General features: G+C 36.0%; 1 protein-coding gene across 6 annotated transcripts in view; it reads left to right on the top strand.

The window, feature by feature from the left end:
- LOC111518208 (ras-related protein Rab-37) overlaps positions 1–25,934 on the top strand; it is a 74,463-nt gene that overhangs the window by 10,423 nt on the left and 38,106 nt on the right. For 5 of the 6 annotated variants that reach the window (XM_023174621.2, XM_023174617.2, XM_023174598.2 and 2 more), the window contains exon 1: positions 13,412–13,583. Coding sequence is in view for 1 of the 6 variants with exons in the window: in XM_023174591.2 (XP_023030359.2) it covers positions 8,171–8,281 (111 nt within the window). In the remaining 5 variants the exon portion in view is untranslated. Of the gene's footprint in view, positions 1–8,170; positions 8,282–13,411; positions 13,584–25,934 lie in introns of those variants that run through there. The other variant, XM_023174591.2, reaches the window with a different exon arrangement.

Below are 25,934 nucleotides of genomic sequence, written 5' to 3'. Positions count from 1 at the left end.
CAGATGTTTCCCATTTAGTGTCGGTCCTCTTCACCAATACATCTTAGAATGGCAATTCGTTGTGGACTTCCTTCTCCATTGTGAAAATGATGGAAGGGCTCATGTTGTTGATGTGCTTCAGAAAGGTGTCTAGTTCTGCATTCCCAAGATTCCATATTATGAAGGTGTCGTCAACATATCTCAACCAAACTCGGGGCTTCTTGTGGGCTTCTTCAATGGCCAGAGTTTCAAACTACTCCATATATATGTTGGCTATAGCCAGTGAAAGTGGCGATCCCATTAGCAGTCCCTTATCTTGCGTAAAGAATTCGTACTTCAGTTGGAAGTAGCAGTTTCGTACAAAGCATCCTAATAATTCCCTGATTACTTGTATCGGTAAGTTTGTTCTATCTTTCAGGTCCCCATCTTCGGATGACTTCCTCTGTATGATTTGAAGTGCTTCTTCTTCTTTAAGTGATTTCAAATCAATTTATATCATATTATCAACTAGTCCAACATATTTCAACTAATGAAATGCACCACGAAACATTATCAACCACATTCAAACAAAATTTCCACACTGCCCTTTCTGAGAACTTTCATGAATTCATGAAGGCAGGTATTTGATGAAAATTAATTACATATCTCCATCGCGTTTCATATACTTACATCTCCCAGCAGGCTTTTCAGTGATGATGGGGCACATACGCTGTTCCAGAACGTAGCTTTCATCCACAACAACGTGGAGTAAAATCCAATTAGGCTTCCAGTTCCGACATTTCACGTCGACCGATAATTGAAACCAGAATCAGATTATCTTATCACCGACGTCATCAATTTTAATAACGAAAATCATCACCTATTCTGATTTTGCTTTATTGACAGTTTTGTGTGAAGATGCACTCAGCAATCGATTGGGTCGTCAAGCTAGTTCTATGCGATATTGATTAATTACTTGCTCAAAATGATATTTGGCAGCTTTCTATGGATATATGAATATATTTTGAGTTTATTATCAGAAGAATCATGGAATACAAATCAATTAACAGAATTTAGCTTATTTAAAGAGGAAAAGAAAAAAAACACCTCAAAAGTGCTGCTCAAAAGAGAAAGCATATGATATATGCTTTCTCACTCACAAGCGATTTTGGTGAAACTGGGGACACGTGTGAATCATTGTATTCACTCCACGTGCCACTATAAGGGTGTCTGCAATGTGCTGTGTAATGCCCGTTGTAAGTGATTCGAAAGTACATATAGATTGTAATAACAAGGAACCACACTGTCTGCTGCATAATTTCTCATATCTAATCCTTCTAAAGAAAAGTCAATCGCAACATTCAATTTGCCTCTGAATGTTTCCGCTGGGGAGACTCTTTTTAAATGAATTACTGAAATACGGAGAAACTTATGGATTGATCTACACCCACGGTTTCCCCTTTTGTAAAGCAAGCAAGCATTGTGGCAAAATGAATATTATTTTGTTAGAAATAATATGTATAGAAATATGAGTAGTTATAAATATTTACAAATGTAAAAATTTTATTCGTAGAATGAAATTACGGATATAATTGAAGGGGATAATTATTTTAAGAGAGATTTCTTTACATAGAAGTTACTTTCAGATACAAACTGGAAGAAAAAGTCTTCCTGAAATGACTACTTTCCCATGAACAATGAATTACACGAAGAAAAAAGTACGTTCGAAACAACTACTTTCAAAAAAACTAATCAATACAGTTTATTGTATGATTTTCACTATAAAAGGTTTTACAAAAACCGCGACACGTTTTTTTAAGTGTAAACAGAGTTTACGCGGTTTTTGTAAAACCTTCTATAGCGAAAATCATACAATATACTGTATTAATTAGTTTTAATACGGATTTTCATCAAGTATCGGCCAGTTTTATTTAATTACTTTCATATTGATATTGAACTATCGGAAAATCACTTTCTTCATTCAGTTTGTACTCTAAACATTCGTTATTGAATTGGATCAGATATCATTTATAGGAATGCTACACAATATGATATACTAGCGTACCGTCCCGACTCCGCACGGGTATAGTACTGATACTAAATATACCACAGAATGTCTTTATATACAACGTTCACATCTTTTTTGTGAGTATGAATCAAACAGGGAACAGGAGTTGGAGGGAATAGTCGTTTTTGGAGCTGTTGAAAATAATCCTAGACACGTAAACGCGATATTTGGAAATATCGACAGGTCTACCAAGAAATAACGTTAAAAGGATTTTGAAAATGCACATTATCGAAAAACATGCTGTACGTTTGGCATGAAATTTGACTGTCAAACACAGCTATCAGTTTTCATCTATCTAGTTTGAAAACAGAAGTTTCCTTTCAAAAGTGTCCAACTTGGCCCACTCTGTACATTGAAGTGCATTCGTTTGAAGTACTCCCAATTAGAAAATATTCATAATTTAAAATTCAGTCGCCAAAAATGTAGAGATCTAGTATCGATGTTGCCATAATAAAAACGTTTTATAAAAGTGATTTTTTTTGTTCAAGCAGTATGCTTCTCGAAAGAAGTTGATACAAACCTCCTAGTAGTAAGTGACATCACGCAAATATTTTTCATGTGAAAAATACTACAAACAATACCTTCTACGTTGAATTCATGAGACTTAGATACATTGTCCCGTTTAAAGTTGAAGAGGGAGATGATTTCCTTTTGCCTCACTGTACCTTCAAAAATGTATATGTTTATTAATAAAGATAAAAGTTCAGGTTACAACTAATAATATCTTTACGGTGAAAAGAAAAATCATTGTTGAGAAATCTAACAGAAGTGAAGTGAAATATGAAATAATGAAATTGATGGATTTTCAAACATGAACACATGCATAAAGAATGAGCTTGATAAAAAACAGTATTGAGTTGAAATCAATCATCATAATACTCAGTCGAACTGTAATAGGGTCCACCATCGTTTAATCTGGCAGATAGTTATATATCTTCTCACCACGGTGAAATATGCAATTCTTGGAAATGTAAATGAGAAGGAGAGTGCTGCAAGGTTCAATAGTGAGTCCATTATTAGTTTGCTTATACACTAGTCTTCTCCCAGAAATTTTGTAACACTGCATTTATATGCTAACGAACAAGTATATAAATCCTTTCAGGCCACTGAACTTAATGAACACAAATCTATAGTAGGGTAGACCGGGGACAGTTGAAACAGGGGACAATAGAAACAACCGCCATAGTAGACCGATTTCGCGGTTTAAATCACGCGCGCTTATACCAAACGAAGCGCCATTAGATGAAGCACGTAGCCATCTATCGGCCACTGACGGCAGTCGTGAGTGTATGTGCACGTCCACGATACCTTGATTTCCCGCTATCGAAGTAAACTTTTACAATTATTGAAAAAGTGTGTAACAAGAGATAAAAACGTAAGTATCCAGCTTCGACTATATTTATTACTTTGTTTGGTATATGCCCTTTAGTCGGGATACTTCAAATTATTACTCTAATCCAAGAGTAAGAAAATATTTGAGTGTTCACTCAAAAATGTGCTGCAGGGACAGTTGAAACACATGACATGGGGGACGATTGAAACATGTTTCAATTATCCCTGTCGTGAATTTTTCATGTGGTTCATATTGTAGGTTGTGTAAGAGTATGTTGAGGTGTTAACTTTTGTTTTAGGATGCCACGAGTGAAAGCGAGAAAAACTGAGAGAGGATTAAAATCCATTTTGGCATATGAAGAAGATTACAAAGAGGTTACTGAAAATAATGCTTCGATAAGGTCTGCAGCAGCTAAATATGAACTACATTACGTCTCTTTGAGAAGATTTATTAGGAAGAAAAAGCAAGCAATTGAGCAAGAATCCGCTGTTCTGTCACTATGGGTTATCATTGTGTGAGGCGAGTATTTGACGTGAACCAGGAAAAAATTATTGTTGGCTATATAATCAAAGCAGCGCATATATTCTACGGATTACCACCCAAAGAAATTAGCTTTTCAGTTGGCCGTGAAATATTCGCTGAACATGCCTGATACATGGAGACAAAATGCCATGGCCGGAGAGGATTGGTTTTATGGATTCATGAAACGCAATCCAAAACTTTCAATCCGCTGCGCTCAAGCAACAAGTCTTTCCAGAGCAACTAGTTTCAACGTTACGAACATACATTTTTTTATGACAACCTAGCTGATGTTATGGACAGGTACAAATTTGAACCGAAAGATATATATATAAGGTCGACGAGACAGGGGTCACGACGGTCCAAAAACCTGTTAAAGTAGTAGCCGAAAAGGGAACCAAACAGGTAGGCGCACTGACATCAGGAGAAAGAGGAACGCTGGTAACCGTAGCTTTAGCTGTAAATGCTATCGGTAACAGTGTACCCCCCATTTTTATATTTCCACGGTTGAGATACAAGGATCACTTCGTCCGTGACGGTTCAGTGGGGTGTATTGGAGCAGGAAACGCGAGCGGCTGGATGCAAGAAGATGAGTTCTTGATATACCTCAACCATTTTCAAAAGCTCAACAATGCTTCAATTGAAAATGAAGTGTTGCTTTTACTTGATAATCATCAGTCACACATAAGTATACGATGCGTGGACTTCTGTAAAGAAAATGGCATTGTCATCTTGTCTTTCTCCCCGCATTGCTTCCACAAATTGCAACCGCTAGACCGATCTGTCTACGGTCCTTTTAAGAAGGCTGTGAATTCAATTCAATCAACATCTCCAAGCACTCATCGCACTCCGTCAGCATCACCAAGCACCTCAAAACTCATATTTTCGCAAGCTGACGCAAAACCAAGCACCTCAAAATCTGTATTTTCACGTGCTGATGCAGAACCAAGCACTTCAAAGGCCGTATCCTTGCCAGAAATCGTTAGACCGTTGCCGAAAGCTCCGCCTAGGAAAACATGTTACAAACGAAAAACTAGAAAATCTGCTATCTGTACGGACACTCCTGAAAAAAATGCAATCCAAGAGGAGTATGACGCAAAAAAGAAAAGGAAAGTTGAGATTAAAGTTACGGAGTTCAAAGACATGCCGAAGGCAGTTAGCCAGCTCAAGAAAACCAAACAACGCCAAAACAATCAGGAACAGAGTGAAAGCGACGAAGAAGAAACTTATTGTCTAGTTTGCCTGGAACTGTATGGCAGTAGTCGCCCTGGAGAGAAATGGGTGCGGGTCATTGAATGTCGTCACTGGTCCCACGAAGAATGTACTCGACAAGAAGATCTTTACATGTGTCACAATTGCTTGTCAGAATGAATATTTTTGATTATTAATGTAATTTATTTTGTATTAGAATAAATATTTCTCTAATCTGAATGCTGTTTCAATTGTCCCATGTATATGTTTCATTCGTCCCTATTGGAGGGGTCTCCATACGGCCCGTGGGCCAAATCCGGCCCGCCAGTGTCATCAATCCGGCCCGCGACAGCCAATGATTTACTGTCATCAATCTGGCCCGCGACAGCCAATGATTACCTAATTGTTGTTACTATTGCTGTGATAAGTTGAAGAAGAAAACACAGAATGATAATTACTCGGTTTTATTTACTTGCAAGATAAAACTTAACGACAGAAATGATGACAAAGAAAACTTAACTGAAGTATCTAAGTTTAAGCATATTAATAACTAACAAATATTTGAAATGAATCACAGTAAAACAAAAACACTAATAAGATTTATGTAATTGTGATTTTCCACCGACAATACTTTGTAGTTGTGGATCAATTTTACTTGTACCAATTATCAAAAGAGATTTGAGATGCTCATCGGTTAATTGAGATCTGTAAATATTCTTTGTGTACTTCATTTTGCAAAACGTTTTCTCACACAAGTAAGTAGTACCAAAAACAGAAAACAACCCACGAGCAAATTTATGCAAATTATCAAATTGTTCCAGTGGAAGACTCTTATTAAATTCCAACAAAGATGAATTTTGATATTTGTTCTCAAGCATATCACTGCAGCGTAAATCAATAATTTCCATTTGGACTTACGGAGCCAGGGTTTCAATGTCAGAATCAAAAGGATTTTAAAAAAGCTCAATTTCATTCGCTTTGACATCAAAATCTGAAAAACGAGTATCAAAATTTATCTTCGAAGCACTCAAAGTTTCGATTGCAAAATTGACGGGAAATTCAGTCTCTGTAGTGTGGCTGAATATTTCACATGTTTCAAAATGTGTGAAACATTTTTTACGTAATTGCGATTGAAATAGTATTATTTTCTGCCTGAAGGATTTGATATTGGTGCAATCTCAAATTCAGTTCGTTCATATGATTTGTCAAATCGACATAGAAGGCTAGCTTCCACATCCATTCACTATTTTCTAAATCGGCAAAAGGGCGCTACTTCTCATTTAAAAAAATTTCAATCTCTGCTGGAAGTTTAAAAAAGCGCTTAAGGATTTTTCCGCAACTAAGCCAGCGTACGGCAGTATGATATGTTAAATCATTTTCTCCAATCTGTTGAATAAACTCGCGGAATTGTCGGTGATTCAGCCCAGTGGATCTGATGAAGTTAACAACTGATATGACTGGTTTTAGAACTTCAGACATATCCAAACATTTTGCGCACAAGGACTGTTGATGAATGATACAATGTAAGACTAATGGTTTTGAACCATCATCATTTTCTACAGCCTTTGACATAAGTGCAACCACTCCTTTATTTTTACCATACATATTTTTGCCTCCATCAGTTGTTATAGATTTCAAATTTCTCCATCGAAAGTTCTTTTTATTAATGGTATTTTCAACTCCTTTAAAAATACCTGCCCCAGTTGTCGTGCCGTGAATACTATCAACATCAAGAAGTTCTTCATAGCTTTTATCTACTCCGCAAATAAAAATCAACACCTGAGCAGTATCTGACACATCCGTTGACTCATCCAATGCTAGAGAAAACCACTCATGATGTCCATTTTTGTCAGACACTTGAGATGATATATTTTCTGCGATGTCTTGCATCCTCCGAGCCACGGTGTTTGCTGACAAACTGACACTTTTGAATAAATTTACCTTTTCGGGGCATATTTCTTCGGCTACTGCAATCAAGCATTCTTTTATTATTTCTCCATCGGTGAATGGTTTGCCACGTTTTCCGATTTCAAGAGCCACACGAAAGCTGGCGCGAGTTGCAGACTTTTGTTCAGTATTCGCTGTGGTAAACAAAGATTGCTGCGATTCGAGTCCGCGTTTCAAAGCTTCAAATTTTTCCTTCCGCAAACTTCCTGTATACTTGGAGTAACTTTGAAGATGTTTCGATTCATAGTGTCGTTTAATGTTATAGTATTCGAGAACAGCTATGGTTTCATTACAAATTAAACATAGCGCCTTATTACTGGACTCAATCACAAAATACTGAAAGTTCCATTTTTCTTGGAACGTTCTGCATTCACTGTCGATTTTTTGCTTCTTTTCCATACTAACAAATCACGCATAAAAATAATAAGTCAAATCAAAATACTTTTATTGACAGTTGTTACTTTATTTCACGATAGACAGTTTCGCTTCCTTCGCCTTTCCTACGCAGACTAACTCGCAGTTGCGCCGCTAGCTTTTTTATATGCAATTATTAATGCCATCTCGAGGTGATCGGAATACACTAGCTAGAATCAGAACTTTCTCGAACCAACGCGGTAATTCCAAATATTTGATTACGCCTAATGCTACCTAGCGGGTAGCTGAAAAAGATAGTACACAGTACCACTACTCGCCACTAGACGTCGTTAGGTGTCACAATACACAATAATAATTGAAATGCAAAAAAGCGTAAGTTTGCTTAGGTCACGCACTTTGCGACTATCCTAGTCTAGAAATATAGTTAAGGGCAGAAATTGGCCCTTGGAACAAACTGAAAAAATCATTATAGCCCGAAGGGTTCAAAGTTTGGAGACCCCTGCTCTATATAAATACACACTCTCTAAAACGATAAGAGATAATATATTTTTTCACTCAAGTTCAAAACATCTCGACTTTCTTTCTCTCAACTCCATACACCAAAATATTCCGTATACAGTTTTACCGAAACGAATTTTCACCTTTGGAATATGAAAGTCATTCCACCATGAACATATTAAAACTTTATCCGACTCGGAATAGTTGGTATCCGCCCTTCAGCATAGAGCGTAATCATACCTCTACCTTCTCATCTAACTTTATGCTGATTTCAATTACAGACAATCCTTCTGGGCGACAGCGGAGTTGGAAAGACGTCGTTATTAGTCAAATTTGATACTGGAAAATTTCAGTCGGGAAATTTTTCTGCCACCGTCGGGATTGGATTTACGGTAAGTGTCTTGGAATTGGGTTAGGAAAAGTGCACAATAACATATTTCGAATTGAAGGGTGTTGAAATATTATTTTTTTAATCTCGTGTGGTAGAAAGGGGGTGAATATCAATCTTTTATTCGGATTATTACCCTTGAAATTGAGTCAGTGGTGGAGATATTTCACATTAACTACTTTCAGAGAAGGTTGATCGGGGTATCATAAAAACCCAAAATATCACCCTTCAAATATTATGTGTAAACCTCGAAGTAGGAATGGGTCAATTGAGTCTGGGCCTATGGCGGGAAGCGCTTACTGCGCAACCTCTGATGCAGGCAACCGGTGATGCAATTGAACCCAGGTTTGTGTTCAATAAACCCTACAAAATACAAATAAAACAGAACACAGAGTCAGATGCTACAAATGCAATACGCATATGTACAGACGGCTCAAAAACTAAAGAAGGCTCAGGATGTGGAGTGTACTCCAGATCACTAAGCCTAAGGATTGAGTGGGGAATGGGAAAAAATACCAGCGTGGTCCAAACAGAAGTGGCTAGTATCTCAATTGCCACAAAAGAAATAACCAGGAAAGGAATTTCTGGCAGAAACATAACAATCTGTAATGTCAGTGGGAATGTGCCTGGACTATAATACTTGTATAAAAAGTTATCTGTGATGTCCTTGGACAGGGCTCTGTGATTTGGTATTTTAAACTTGGAAAATATAGTTATTGAATGAACCTTGAAGGTGTTTCATTTAGATGGATGACAGACATCACACAATCTACACTGACAGCAGACAAACCTTATTTGCCTTGAACAGACAACGTGTAACCTCAGGGCTAGTACTAGAGTGTCACCAAGATTTAGCCAAAGCTTCGGTAGATAATAACATTATCCTGAGGTGGGTTGAAGGGCACGACATGAGTAAAAGTTATCGCATTGCCGACTCTTTAACCAAGGAAGCGGCTGGACTGAGAATTTTAGGACCCACTAGCACCTGCGGCCTGATGACTTCGACAATTGCGAAAGTAGCCAAATGTTACACCCATGCTTAGGGCAAATGCCCTAAGCATGGGTGTAACATGGGATCACCCAAGGTGATCCTGGCAAGATTACATCCCTTGGTTTCGTCCCATCTCTTTAAGGATTGAGCATGGGTGTAACACTTGACTAGTTCCGCAAGTCATCAGGCTGTAGGTGCCACTGGGTCATAAAATTCTTAGTCCAGCCGCTTCCACGGCTAAAAAGTCGGCAATGCGATTACCTTCACTCCTGTCGTGCCCTGTAACCCACCTCAGGATAATGCTATTATCTACCAAGGCTTCTGGCTAAATCTTGGCGACACTCTAGTACTAGCCCTGAGGTTATACGTTGCCTGTTCAAGGCTAATAGGGCTTGTCTGCTGTCAGTGCAGATTATGTTTTTGCCAGAAATTTCTTTCTTGGTAAATTCTTTTGTGGCGATTGAGATAGCAGTCAGTTCTGTTTGGACCACGCTGGTATTTCTTCCCATTCCCCACTTAATTCTTAGGCTTAGTGATCTGGGGTACACACCCTGAACCTTCTTGGGTTTTTGAGCCGTCTGTGTAAATTCGTATTGCATTTGTATCATCTGAATCTATGTTCTGCTTTATTTGTATTTTGTAGGGTTCATTAAACATAAACCTGGGTTAAATTGCATTACTGGCTGCCTGCAAAAAAAAAACACAAATTGCAGTTTGAACTGCTTGACCATCCGTCCTACTGACCAGATCCAAACCAAGCGACTTCTTTTTGTTCCTTATCTAAAAATTGTACTCGGAGGACAGAGATTTTTGTCAAATGAAGAGGCAGTCATTTTCATGAACAATTATTTTGCAAAGAAAAACGCCGAGAAGTATTTGTCTGGGTTACAGAGAGGGGAGTATCTTTGGGAGAAGTGTGTACAGATAAAAGGAGACTATGTTGAAAAAAAATGTGTAAAAATGTCTTGTATTTTAGTTAGGTCGGAAACTTCCCAAACCACCCTCGTAGAAAATGTAGACATTTTTTTCATTTCTATTTCCATCTTCAACATCCGTTACTTTACGGATTCTCCATTCAATCATTCAGTGTCTAGTAATTAGACACTGAATGATTGAGTATCGAGTATCGTTGAACAAGTCAACATCAATTATTATCGTCGCAAACACTGAAGAAATTAGACATCCATCCCTCAATTAACGCTCTTTTCTCTCAGCCTAGAATTTGATTAAAATATCCGAGCTGCAATTTCCAATGGTGGAATTTGTTTCCTCTTTCCTTCTGAAAATTTTTCTTTGCCGAAAGAATTTAATAACCAGCACTAGTCAAGCGTACGAGAGCGAAATTCGGTTATTATTTTTGTTTGGTTTTTGTAATGCTCCCACCCTTGTCGAATAACTGAAATCGCTCGTCTGTATGTACAGGATGAATCGTAAACCCACAGGAATCTAAGGTTCATGTGGGTTTACGATGAATGAATATACATTAGGATATGAAAAAAAAGACACTGATAATTAATAACAATAATAATGAATGGCCTTTATTCATTGACATACTTTGTTAAGAAAGAAGAAGTAGATACAAAAATCAATGAAAGGGCGAAGTTCAGCCGATGCTGTTTTACAACTTAACCTAGAGAATAGCATGTATTATAATAGAGATATAAAAATATTTACCTAGTAACTAGTAATACAATAATAAGCGGGTAGTTCATGATTCTTTGTAAAACAAAGACAAAAAACAAAGACTATACATTTTCAAAGTAAATATAAAAAATCTATATAGTTTAAACAAGGTAAAATATATACCAAAACATTCACAAAAGTGAGACAAAGGGAAAACCATATGAGCAAGGCATAACATGATATATTATCTATCCAGAAGACTTCAGATATGTTTTCAACTTTTTCTTGAAATTATATATTTAGTAGTGTCTAAATTCACTGGGCAGAGCATTATATTGTTTGATAGAGTTGTAAATGAAACTACGAGAGTGTCTTGGAATAATACAAGTGTGACGGTTTCGTGTCCTCAAAATATTCTGAGATTTGAAAGTTTCATATCTTTCATGAATATGGTTTGGCTTTTTGTAAATGAGGAATTTATGTGTATTCACGAGTAGGTGGATCTGCCAGGTTTTAGAAGTCTTGGGGGATATATGGTCGAATTTTCTCACACCATAAGAAAGACGAATGCATTTGTTTTGTATTTCTTGTACATTTTTGTCCAATTTTATCAAAGAATACTGGAAGTTAATGAAAAGCGAACAGTTCGTAATGTCGAAGCGTCATACAGCTGATATTCTTTGCAATTTATATTTGGAAGAAACTGATAATAATAAGCTCCTTCATTTCTTATATAACTTTCACACTTCATATTTGTGACTTCATTTCATTTGGAGCTAAGACCTCCACTGAAATGTTCTTCCACTTAACCCCAGAAATGCTGTCCTAACTTCATTAACCTAATCGAAGAATTAGCATCATTACACATTTGTTATACCTACTTATATTCTTTCTCATTATATGGTTCAAGAACGATGCCGAATATGCTCTAACTGAATTTTAATCTAGTTAAAATGCTTCTCACTTACTATTCTCTTCTCGATAAATTGACAAAGAAGTCTCTAATTTGTTTTTGTTTTCTTAATTTTATCTTCCTCTACGAGGACGGTATTTTTCTCAGTCCAGGAGAAAGTGAAAGTCCCAGGTTTCAAATATAAAGTATAATAAGTGAAACAACGACTCTATGGACAAAATGAAAAACAAACAACGTGTGAAATCTTATGAAAAAATGTTAAATTCTATAAAATAAAAGAAAATAGAACGAATGATTCGCCGCCAATTTGACTGTTCCATCAACTATTCAATTTAAACTGTTGAACAACTACAAATGCAGCAACTAAGTACAAAATACTTTTAGTTTTATTTTTACTGTAGGGAGAGTGGTGTATAAGTTTAAGAATGCGCCCTTTTTTTGTAATTGTAATATCTGAACTCTAGCTAAACTATCAGCACTAGGAACCCAACAATATATAACCTCTTTGCAAATAGAAAGTGAGCTCAGACAAAATAATATGTGAACTCTCTCTCTCTCTCTCTCTCTCTCTCTCTCTCTCAATATCAACTGGTTAGTAAAAAAAACAAACACTCACATAACGCCTCTTTGGGTGGTTCATGGTCATTCATAGGTTTCGTTGACCCGGGGTGTCTTCAACACCAACACTTTTATTTCAAACTCCCCTGTACCCAATACCGGCTTACGATTTCCGTACCGATTTTCCTTAAATTTCGCACCCCGCGCTTAGACGTAATAACTTCCCTATCTAGGCCACCTTCCTCAGCCTCGAAGGCTGAGGAATGAGACCCCCGATCTCATCTCGATGGGCTCCGGTGACTGACTTTGTGTGTCTCCCGCAAAAAACTCCCAGCAACGCTAGCAACAAAAACCTCATCTCAGCGTTTTTATTTTTCCCAAGCGTATGATCATCGGCAGGGTGTAATATATACATTTGTTTAGTCTAGCCCAACTTGCACATGACCACAACGACGCTCGAAGGTCCGACAGTCATAAAGTAGTTCAAACGCTTTTCTTATCTGGGGAAATATCGATACCGAAGAATCGGATGATCGACCTCGATCTCAATGAATAAAATAATATTTTACTTTAACCATCGCAAACGTAGTTATTAGTAGTAGTCGTAGTCGTAGTTATTAAAACGTTCTTGTTTTTGGTCAACAGTGAGCTCGCGCGGCACCCACTTTGAACAGAGCTTTCTCATAGTCAAATGCTCATGCAATATAAAGCCAACACGTTTTTTGATATATTTCCACCGCTTATATAGATTTACATCATGCAGTAAAAAATACCTATTCAAATGAAAAAATAACTATGCAAAGTCATCCACCATCTGATTCCATAATGACAAATGTTAAATTGAGAATAAGTTATCGAAGCTAAAATAGGCGCAGTAAATATTTACCACCGTAATGAAAAAGCGATAAAAATAATTTCCCTCTCGATGGCAGCTCCATTGCCCATATCTTATCGAAAATTGAATGGAATCAAGAGCATCGACGTTAATTTCCCCCTTATGTCAATAGTACAAAACAGAATCGGCGAGAACCTTTGGTTGCTCCAGTTCAATACTTCATGAATTAATGTAGGCTTCGGCTTGGAAGTTGTGCTTTCAGTTGTTTAGAGGCATTCGTATTCTCGGTGTATTTCGAAACGTGATAAGCTACTATCGATTCAATTCAATCCTCGTGCGTTGTGCTAGTTTTGCCATCAGTTATTGAGAGGAGAGGATTTCTGTTGGTATGGATAATCAAATATAATTTGAAATTTTCGCTATTTTCTCTTTCATGTGCTGCCATCTATTGATGGTTTCCATATTTAACTGCTGTTTCGGTTAACTAGTGAGTTCTATTTAGTGATAAACTCATAGTGAACGTATTTAAGTTTTGGGAAAGGAAGGTTTTGGCTTCCTACTTCTCCATCTTCATGTGAAAAAATGTTAGAACATTCCAAAGAGAGAAAGAAAGCAATAATTTCAAAATGAACTCTTTACAAAGATGTGTAGATAATGCAAAGAAGTAACTTTGTGAAGTAACGAAATGGAAGAAAAAGCTCTTTCGAAACGACTACTTTCATATGAACATTGAATCATACAAAAAACACTTTTCTCTATTCAATTTGTATTCCAAACATTCGTTTTGGAATTGAATCAGATATCATTCACACGATTTCTACACGATAAAGTAAACTTCATAAACTACTCCTCACGATTTAATCTCCACAAACTTCATTTGAAAAATACAACATGTTTCGCTAAAACATCTGCTTCTTACACTAATATTTATACAGAGTGGTCCAACGAAAAGTATGCATCTTGCGTATCTCCTTTTTTTGTAACTTAACGCAAAAATGCTCGGACAGGTCAATTTTGCTTTTGAGGGGGACACATTTTAGATGTATTTTTCTACCTGTGCCTTCAACCTCCTAGCGAGCGTGAGTAACAACCTCAAAATTTTAAATGGAAAGTGGGGTCGAGTGATATATCATTTGAAAGGGAACAAAATTATCTTTCCAATGATACCTAATTTGTCGTATTTCACTCAAACATGTAGGTATTATGAAGAAAAACAACTACAACCCAGTACTTTGAAATGTGTAATTGACTTCAGCAAGTGCTGAAAATGTGACCCATTTGTTTCCATACAGTAATACAGATTTTGTTCAAATCTATTCCTAACATTCTGTAGCATATCAGGTGTTATACTTCTGCACTTTGCTGTAATTCGTTGGCGAAGATCTTCTATGGACTCGGGCTGTGTAGCAAAACATTTATTTTTCAAGTGTCCCCAAAGGAAAAAGTCTAAAGGCGATAAATCAGGTGACCTGGCAAGCCATTCGATGGGGCCTTTCCTTCCAATCCACCGTCCAGGAAACCGGTCATCTAAAAACTCTCTTACCGAAGCAACAAAGTGAGGAGGTGCTCCATCTTGCTGGAAATGAAGCCGATCATCATTATGATTTTGGTCATTTTCAATTATTTCTGTTATGAGAGGATCAATTTTATCGTCAAGCATGATCAGGTAGACCTCACCAGTTAAATTCCCAGGAATAAAAAGTGGCCCTACGATATGACTACCTAATATGCCACACCAGACATTGATTTTTTGAAAATACTGGGTATGGACCTCTCGGAATAAGTGTGGGTTACTGTCATCCCAGTAAGGGCAATTATGCCTATTCACAGCTCCATTCAAAAAAAATGTTCTCTCATCGGAAAAGCACGTGTTGAATGATAGGTGCGGATCATCAATTAGTAGCTGGCTCAGTTGTTCACAAATTTGCAGCCTTCTATCAGGATCATCTTCATTGAGTTCCTGTACTAATTTAATTTTGTACGGATGAAATTTATAGGCTTTTAATATCCGTATTATGGACGAACGGGAGACACCTGAGGCTGCAGCAAGCTGACGGGTACTTTGAGTATGATCCAATTCAACATGTCCCAAAACAGCGACTTCCACTGCTTCATTTCTGATCGGTTTCCGTGGCTGGTGTTTCACATTACAGACAGATCCGGTATCGACAAACTTTTGGACTAACTTGGCAATGTACGAATCATTCAAATTTTTCTCGGGATGACTGTTATTAAAGAGGCGAGCAGTAAGTCTAGCACAACTATTATGTTGATAATAAAGTTTAACAATTGCAACTCGTTCAGGAATGTAATAAACCATTTTTACAGTAAAGTTGGAATAATTTCAAAAGCAACCGAACTGAATCAATGAACGTTTGCCTAAATTCTTTTTGTACACTTATCTGCTGGTGTTATTTGAACCAAAAAACGCACGAGAGAAATTAAGGAATGTAGTAGTGATAAAAATGCCGTTTTTTCCGCATTTTCATTAACACCAAAAATATCGAGTAAATGTTCTTGCTTTTTTCATAACTATTGAAGTAAATACAACAAATTAGATATCATTGGAAAGAGAACTTTGTGCCCTTTCAAATGATATATCACTCGACCCCACTTTCCATTTAAAATTTTAGGGTTGTTACTCACCCTCGCTACGGGGTTGAAGGCACAGGTAGAAAAATACATCTAAAATGTGTCCCCCTCAAAAGCAAAATGGACCTGTCCGAGCATTTTTGCGTTAAGTTACAAAAAAAGGAGAAAAGCAAGGTGAATACTTTTCGTTGTATACTACAGGTACACAGAGACAATTAGATACTTTTCATAGGGATGTTAACAAAATTCATGAAAACATTAAATTCACTATTGAAGTAAAAGCAGACAACTCAATCAATTTATCGGACTTAACAATTAGTAGAATGAACAACAAACATGTTTTTTTAATTTATCACAAACCGTTCTATACGGATATTAATATACATTACGATTCTACCCATCCTTATCAACACAAAGTAGCAGCTTCTGAGAGCATGATTCACATATTAGTCAATGTTCCTCTTTCAATAGATAATTTCTATAAAGAACTTAAATTCATCAAGCAAATTGCGGTTAACAATGGGTTTAAAGCCGAATTAATAAACAAAATATTTTCTAAGAAATTCTACGCAAAAGCGATTCCACACGTTTTTCCTATTCATAAGGTAGATAATCAAAATTATAGAGCTTTTACGTATTTTGGACAAACAACGAAAAAAGTGGCTTCATTTTTGAGGAAACGAGATATTAAAATTGCACATAGAACAAGTAATACGTTGGGAAAGGTAGTTAAAAATAATGAAGACAAAACATCCAATCCTGGCAGAATCTTCCAGGATTGGCTCACTCTTCACCCTTCACCCTTCGAAGCTTGATACCAAACAGTTGTTGGACTACAGTAGGGATGAACTACGATGTCTAACAGGCCTTCTTAGAGGTCACTGTCATTTGAATCATCATATGCAGAGACTTGGACTGTCGAAACACAGTGTGTGTGGCCTCTGGAAAAAGATGACACATCAGAGCATATGCTTTGTGCCTGCCCCGCTGAGGACCGAATCAGTTTTTAGACTTCGGCTTCGTTAAGAAGCTGTGTTTATTGATCAAGTGTGAATAGGTGTGAGCCACAATAAACCCTTGCGGGTTGCAGTGGAGGGTTGAATAGACCCACTCACTCTGGACCTAACCTAACTCATGTCATCGATGACAGTACCTAATGACATTCATTCGCTCATTTGATTCCCAGCCATGAGAATCTTGTTTGAAGTGAAAGGGGTGTATTTTAAGAAGAGATCAACTTTTGGAAAAAAAAGGAAAAAAGCTAAGGATATTCGCACCCTTTTCATCGCTGATCAATTTCATTTTAAACTTCCTCGATAGATGTGAAATGTGTAAATGCTCAAAGGAGGTCGATGAAAAGTATTAATTTTGAGGTTTAAAATCATTTATTTTGAGCCTTTTCCATAAAAACTTATTATTCATAAATGAGATGAAGTTATTGGCGGTTTGATTTAAAGATTGTAGTTCGTTAGCGGAGAGTAGATGAGTCTTCGATGTCCAGTGAAGCAGTTGACAGGTCATTTATGAAAATGAGGAAAATAATTGGAACTAAAATCGATCCCTGGGGCACTCCGTATTGCACAAATCTTTAGCGGGATAAACCTTTATTATTTCAGTTTAGTGATCATTTATGTAATAAAATATGGTTGATGAGGTCTATCAGACTGACATGTGACTTCATATAGCGAAAAAACCGAACGGAAAGCCAAACAAGCTTTTTCAGTCTTTTTGTCTCTTGACAAAGTTGTTCAATTCGAATGAAGTTTAGTAAACAAATACGTGTACTTTCTTTACTTTGATGATGAAACATAATTACTCTCCAACCTCGTGTTATACAACTTATTAATGTTGGAAGGCCACGTTGATTTTTGTGTTACTCTTTTTTGATGAAAAACTGATGAAATCCAATAAATCCCGTTACACCCCGAAGCATTCATTTTGGCGAGTAGTGTTTACTGACGGCTCTAGATTAGAGAGGATCACGTTTCAAGGGTTTCTTTACCATACGAAGTTGCGAACTTGAAAGTTTCACGTTTGGCTGGAAAGCTAGCTCGATATTGTGGCAAATATGAAAGGCTAATATCGACTTAATTGAATCATTGTGGGACGCTACAATATCGAAACCCAAGCGGAATATAACTTGTAATTTAATACGTAGCCAGGACTGGAATCCAGAGAATTAATGAGGGGATATTCAGCTTGAATTCCGTTTGAAATTGACCAGAATTATGCCGTGTGTGACGTCACCTTTTCCACTCATGAATATACAAGTTCCACGTTCTTTACAATTGTGTTTATGCTGTCCTATCACGCGCTGTTATGGAAATGTTGAACACGTCAGATAACAGACAGGAATTTTATTATGGGATATTTAGAAACTTCTATTGAATTGTGTGTTATCGATTTACAATTTTCCCCAGCGATTGATGTTGACTTTAAAGGTTAATTTTTAAGCGTTGTTATTATTGCCAGATAAATTCGAAGAGCTTTTCCAGCTGCATATTATATTTTTTTATAGTGTGTACAATGTAAAATATGATTGTTAAAACAAGATGTTTCCTAACTATAGTACAAAAAGTATTTCTCCCGGGGTTGGTTCATTTCATCAAGGCTCTACCTAAACTGCAGTTTGGGTAGGAATTATTGGTGACTACTCAATTGGTCTTTTTTTTTATTAGCAAGATTAACAGTCGAATTCTACATAAACTATCTGCGAAATTTGTTATACATATTATTAGAGAAAGTACTTGTGACAGTCATTATGTGGTTTATGCACGACGAGGTACAGCTCAGCCTTCTTCTTGTCACCATCTCGACATCACATATTCTAATCGCTGGATTGCATAACTTTAAAATTGGACTGCTCGCAGTCCTGATATGAATCCTCTAGATTTCTATGTATGGAATCATCCTGACGCTCTTGTTCATAAAACTTCTGTATCAAGGAACACTCCAGGTATTTTTAACGTGCTAGATAATTGATGATGAATCGATTGCAGTCGTACATTTCATCGGTAGGTGGACCTTTCGATTATTAACTTCGAAGTTGAAATTGTTCATTTTTATTTTATGTTGTCCATGGAGTGTTTTCATAATGAGTTGAAGTAACTTTCATTTTCTGTCTCGAAAACGAAGCTAGGTATGAACAAAACACAGGAGACCAAAACGTTGTTTTTTCTGTTGCTCTATCTAAAAAAATGAGAAACTACAAAAAATAAGAGAGTAGCGTACTTTTTTCTCAATATCATTTTCTGCGACGCCACTGGACGCCAATAATTTCAATCTAGTTGTGGCTAAATGAGCTTCTAATCACCTCAAATAACTAGTTAATTTCAACCACATATGTTCAAGGATATTAATGATCTTATCTGTAGAGTAGGGAGGGTGAGTGTAAACCCACAGCACTTAGGCTACATGTGACGCATAGTACATCCTCCCGAGGGGTTGTCCTCCTAGGTCATCGTCCATTCTGACATTTTCAGGAAGGTGGACAGGTCACTAGGAGGTATCTCCTTTATATCGGCAGGTGGAGACCAAAACTAGCTGAACACACACTCTCTTTGGCAAACTTGAGGTGTGTCACGGCGACCATCGTAAAGTTTTTGGAAGGTGCAGCGATATTACTGTCGTTGCGTGGCTTCTTCCACCTTCTTGAGATTCCCTCCTTGGAGATGCTCAAGTAAGGGTGCTTTTCTGCAAGGCAGCCTGTTCCTTGCCTTTATTCAAGGCGAAGCTCTTGGCACCCGCCGCAGGAAATGTTTCTGCTGTTGAAGGTAGAGTGGAGGAAGAAGAGGGTGCACTTATAGTTGCTGCCACTCCTGCCTCTATTGCTCTCTTTCTTCTTTTGGCCTCGGCGCCGCAAATGCGCTTACGCCTTGGCCTTTGTATTATATCACGAGGTGATTTGCCATGTTCAGCCTCATTCCAAGTGGTAGACTGGGGTGGACATTTCTGTTTATCTCCAGCCACTGCCATGGATTGAGGTGAGCATTTATGTCCAGCTTCGGGATTGGTTTTTGTTCTTCCTGCGTCTATTTCTGTATTTGTTTCATTCATGTGTGTTTCCACGAGTAGCAGGGGTCACTCTGGCAGAGCCCCGCATTAATAGAGGAAGACTGATTACAATGAGGTTTCACTCAGTTCCCCAAGGGGATTGTTCGTGACCGCATATCACCCTGCGGCCATTCAGCGATTGGCACGATTCCTTACACCTTAGCTTGGGTAGGCTGGTCTTGGTGGCATGTTTCGCAAAGGCTTTTGAAGAGTTTTGGTTCTCCCCACCCACGATATACAATTCCATAGCATCCATAGCATACATTCCTAAAGTTCAAAAACCTGCCTTATCCATGCGGCCAATTGTATCTTCCATTGATGCACCTAACTCAAAATTTCAAACGAATATTTTAACAACTTCCTATAAAACAGACAATGCTTATTATATTAAAGATTCTCTTTCATTAAGTGGATTTATAAATAATGTTCAGCTTCCTCAAAATTATGTTTTGATGAGTCTAGATGTTGTTTCACTTTTCACAAACCTACCGTTAAAAGTAGTGAAACAAACTTTGAACAAAAATTGGTCTAACATTGAAGAACATTATGAATTAGACAAAATTACATTCATGAATATTTTATATTTTATTTTTGATTCAACATATTTTACATTCGAAGACAAATTTTATAAACAAATATTTGGCACACCTATGGGTTCCACCATTTCACCAATTTTATCGAGTTTTGTTTTAGATGAGCTTATTGATGAATGTATTCAAAAATTATCTTTCCGTATTCCATTCATCAAACGTTTTGTAGATGATTTGATTCTGACCATACCTGCAGATGGAAAAGAAGAAATTTTGAACGTATTTGATCCATATGATCTTAATATCCAATTCACTATTGAAGAGGAAATAAACAACTCTATTCCTTTCTTCGATATGAAGTTATTGAGATCAGAACAAAATATTATCATCACTGAATGGTACAGAAAACCAACACCAAGTAATAGATTTATTAATTACCATTCCTACCATCCAAATAAAATGAAAATTTTTATCAACTGTCATTATTGCATGTTTTTCTATCTGTTTTTAAACCTTTTTGTATTTTATTCTCACGTTATCTCAAGTTCTCCATATTTATATATTTTTTACAAGATATATAATCTTATTATTGTAGTTGTCCTGACGAAGGTGTGAAATATACCGAAAGCTTGACATATAACAAAGAGTTTTCTCTGTAACAGCCTAGCTATTGACTGCAAACACCTATTGGTTGTGACAACCAAGTCACAACAACAATACATAATAATTGGAATCGTATCAGTAATTTTTGTAATATTCATGAAGATGACTTCATGCATCTTCTGACCTTCTTGTTCAATAATACATATTTTTCTTTCAATAACAAAATATATAAACAAAATTTTGGTACACCAATGGGAGCCAAAATAAGCCCCATTCTAGCTAACTATGTAATGGATGACCTGTTAGACAATGTCCTAAATGTCCTTCCTTACCATGTTTTTTTCTTAAAAAAATATGTCGATGACATAATCCTTGCCCTTCCCTATACAGGAGTCACAAAAATCGTTGAAATCTTTAATAGTTATGACCCCTATATAAAATTTACCATCGAAAAGGAAGACGATGAACAAAGTGTTCCATTTCTAGACACTAAACTCATTCGCACTTCCACTAATACCGTACTTATTGACTGGTACAGAAAGCCAATAAGTTCAGGTAGATACATGAACTATTGGTCACTACATAAACAATCAATAAAAGTCAATTTGGTCAAACAGATGAAACAACGTGTTATCAGAATTTCGGAGTCGTCCTTTCATTTAAAAAATTTCAAAATCCTTTTAAACCTCTTTGTACAAAATTCATATCCTAAAACCTTATTAAACAAAATATTGTTTAACACGTCCCCAAATGAAATAGATCATAACGTTCGTTCTTCAATCTCTCCAAGTCAGGACAATGATATCAATAATAATAATAATGAAATTCAGATAAATAATTATCTTTTTACTTCCTTACCATATACCACTGAAATTACACCCAAACTCACACGAATTTTCAAAAATATTGATAATATAAAAATTGCACACAAACCTATATTAACAATTAATTCCCTTTTTTCAAACTTAAAAGATAAAATCCCAACAAAATTTCAATCTCAAGTGGTTTATAGTATCCCTTGTATAAGTTGCAGTGCTGAATACATTGTCAGACTGCCAGATTATTAAAAGACAGAATATCTGCACACAAAAGTGACTGTAGACTTCATCCAGAAAGGTGTGCCCTTAGTGAACATGTTTATAATAATGGACATGTAATGGACTTTAACTCAGTAAAAATTTTGACCAAAGAGAGGAATGTTTCTAAAAGATTATTCCTTGAAATGACTTACATTTCGCAATCACAAAATTGTCTGAATAAAAAAACAGACTTACAACATTTAAGTGAAATATATTCCTATTTTCTTTTTATAGACAAAAATTGGAATTCCTTCAAAGACAACTCATTTGACATTACTTAAATTCATTTATCAACTTATCAACAAAAAAATTATACAACATAACTCTTTCTTCTGGAGGCAACTGTAACTCTTTGATTTCTTCTTCTTCAAAATTTAATAAATTGACAAGTGATGTGTTTCTAACCTAAGATCACCACGTTCATTCTCAAATTTAAAAAAAAACACAATTTTATGAATATTCCTCATTTAACGTATATATTTTGTAGCTTTCACTTCCTTCATATGTCTTGTAATTTTACAGTTGTTACGTGTTTTTATCATGATCACAACGTTCATATTTTAATTTTAACTCAACTCAATTGCGACCAATCTCACTAACATTGTAAGTATCTGTCTGTTAACTTAAGTTCTGTATTAATTCAAAATCTATCATCGTAGCTCCCTGATGATGACAATAACCATTGTCGAAATATTGGAAATATAATGTTATAAGAGTACACTTGCGTTTCGCTGCTATCCCAAATAACTCCAAGGAATTGTTCGTAACTAGTCAGCAAAGACTACCTCTCTCTCTCTCTCTCTCTCTCTCTCTCTCTCTCTCTATATATATATATATATATATATATATATATATATATATATATATATATATATATATATATATATATATATATATATATATATATATATATAACTATATATATAAATATGGAGTTAATTTTTGCGACTTGTTATTAACATTATATGTATATTCGAATGGCGTATAAATAATTTGAAGTTGAACACATCTAACCACTGGAGACAAAACGGTAGCTAAAATTAAAAGATTACAATAAAAAAGACAGTTTAGAATAGTGGTGAAAGACAGAGAAGTATTTTTCTCCTTTCGTCAGTTGATACATTAAAACTCACAAGAAATATCCATCCTGAAATGGTAATCACTAACACCTGAAACCATTTCGAATAAGTAAATTTTCTGGATTCGCTTTTCATTCCAAAGATTACGTTAAGTTGATAGAAATGTTGGAAGAGTGAGAGATATGATTTATTCATTTCAAATAACGATTTTTATTTGTCTCGAATACATTATTTCCAATGGAAAACTGTCACCATAATGATTTCAAATCATAAATCACGCGGCCGTTCATATTTTATTGCATTTATTGCAAGATTTATTCGATATAGATATAGAAAAGTGCTGCTATTAGAGACTGTCATTTGTTTACCTCATGATGGAATAAAATGATTTATCGCGTAAACTGTTCTTGATTTCTTTCTAATGGTAGAAAACGAAAGAGAATCATAGCATCCCTCTCTGGAGCATTGTTTCATCGTTAGCAACAATGTAAATCAACACTCTTATAACAACATAGGCTTTCATGGCCGGAGTCGAAGGGAAACTAAAGTACCGAACGTTTCTTCTGCCACTGCGGCAGACATCATCAGTGCTACGTGACATATAACTTTCATTTTCGCAGTCAACGCACCTACCACTGATGATGTCTGCCGCATTGGCAGACGAAACGTTTGTTACCTAAGGTTCTATTCGAACACAGCCTACCAGCCTATATTATGTTCTCTTCAATCGTATTAATGTGTTGTCGTTTCACGTTATATTTAATATAATTGATATTTCAACTAATTATTCTAATTATATTTGTTCTTTCATAGATTAGACAATGGAAGTCCGAACTAATAAAATTCACCACGTATATTTCGTTCGTGAGGCTGTATACTTTTGACAAATAACCATTGCTAAACTTTCAACTCTATAAGTGGGTCTGTCATTCGACATTTTTAAAATCGTATTAATGAAGTTATTGATCCAAACCGTTGTACTTGCGATACACTTCGTTGTCTTCAGGGATAATTATGGAGGACTCAAATCGGGTGACTGAGGAGGCTTTTCAATTTGCAATTTCGTTCAAAGTTTTAGGAAAGATAAATTGTATCCACTGAAGATGGTCTGGAATATGACTTTAACATATTTCTTTGAAGAGATTATTGTATCAAACATAGTGTAATTGAGGACACAAAAATAGATTTGAATGTTCCATTATGAATTCGTTTTTTTTTTTCAAAAAGAAAGGTTTTGGCTTTCGACTTCTCCATCTATAAACAAAAAAAGGGGAAATCCTTGAAAAGAAAGAAGGGAGGAAGAAATCAATTTAAAAATATCAACTCTACACATTTTCTTGAATGAAAGGCAAAACCTTTTTTCCTGAAAAAAACATTGAAATCTATTATTGTATCCTCAATTATACTATGCTTGATTCTTGAATTGATCAGATTCAAACTTCGATGAGGCACTTGGAAAATTTGCTGACACTCACGTTAATTTTAATTGATATTGTATATAGTTTTCATTAACCTGCCTAGAATGTTGGAAATGTGGTTAGCTTAACACTATGTTTGATACAATTATCCCTTCAAATATATTTTAGTCGTGTTCCAGACCATCTTCAATGGATCCAAGAATGGACCTCCTCCCCCCACCTTGGAACTTTCGATGTAACTCCAACGCGGTCCAAGTTTTAATGTATTCCCATTCCGTCTCTTCACATGAGCCCCAGTGGTCTTCAGCCGCTCCAGGTGACTACAGTAGCCATAGAAACGTGAAAACGGGTCTGGAGGGAACAGTGCATGGCGCAAAATCAAAAAGATTTCGTTAATCTGCCATTGGCAATCTATTTATCCAAAGAGGCACATGTTGAAGCGGAATTGGAAGTGTTGTTTTATCGGTGACGGACTTGCTGTGAAGTGTTTTTGGTGGTGAATGATTTATACAGTGTGAGGCAAGAGTATTGTTTCAGCGTTGCTGAAAATCCGAATATTTTCAAAAGTTCATTGTTTTTATGACAAAATTCCTTTTTGAAATTCAGCTCATTCAGCTGAGGAGTGTGTTCCACGTTGAAGTAAGATTTCATCTCGTTGAATATCTGAAGTTTTGCAAATTTATATTCAAGTAACACTTGATTTTCTCCCAACTGTTCACGAAACCAGGACACGTGTTTCACTATACAATAGCTTCTTCATGTGCATTTATATTAACTGAATTCTACCTATTCAGTGCTTAATACAATTTAACAATTTGAATCATATGACCTTCAACTTTTCTAATCACTTATAATTTTACCTGAGTATTCGTATGAAGTAATTGAAAATTCAAACATCAGCAAAGATATTTTGCAAACTCATTAAAATGGACATGTAATGAATGAAGGTATAGTTCAAGTATAGTGCAACAAAAATATTTATAATAATATAAATAATAAATATTTCGTTTATATAGGTGAGTGGGAAAGTAGGGACTCCAATAACAGGTTGATAATTGAAAATACTTACTCACATATAAATTCAATCGATGGCTTCAAAAACATTCCACTAATTTTCTTCAAAAGCTTCTGATAATTCCTCTTTCATATTCTTTGTTTCACTATCACTGTCGTCATGTAAATCAATAATGAATTTATTTCCAACATTAATATAGTTTTTTTCAACTGAAATTACAGTTGTAGGAATCTCATTACTTTTGTAACAGTCGTATATTGTTTTTTATAATGATATTATCAGATGAATATCTAAAGGTTTTGGTAATCCTGTAACATCGCGTCTTGCGTTCATAATGTTTGTTTGTAACTATTTTACGTTCAGTTGAG

This window comes from Leptinotarsa decemlineata, unplaced genomic scaffold (genome assembly GCF_025532065.1).
Source record: "Leptinotarsa decemlineata unplaced genomic scaffold, Ldec_3_MD MMD2_tig00001064_RagTag_RagTag, whole genome shotgun sequence".
Classification (NCBI taxonomy): domain Eukaryota; kingdom Metazoa; phylum Arthropoda; class Insecta; order Coleoptera; family Chrysomelidae; genus Leptinotarsa; species Leptinotarsa decemlineata.
Note: the sequence above shows the minus strand (reverse complement) of the source record. Positions and strands in the feature narration are given on the sequence as shown.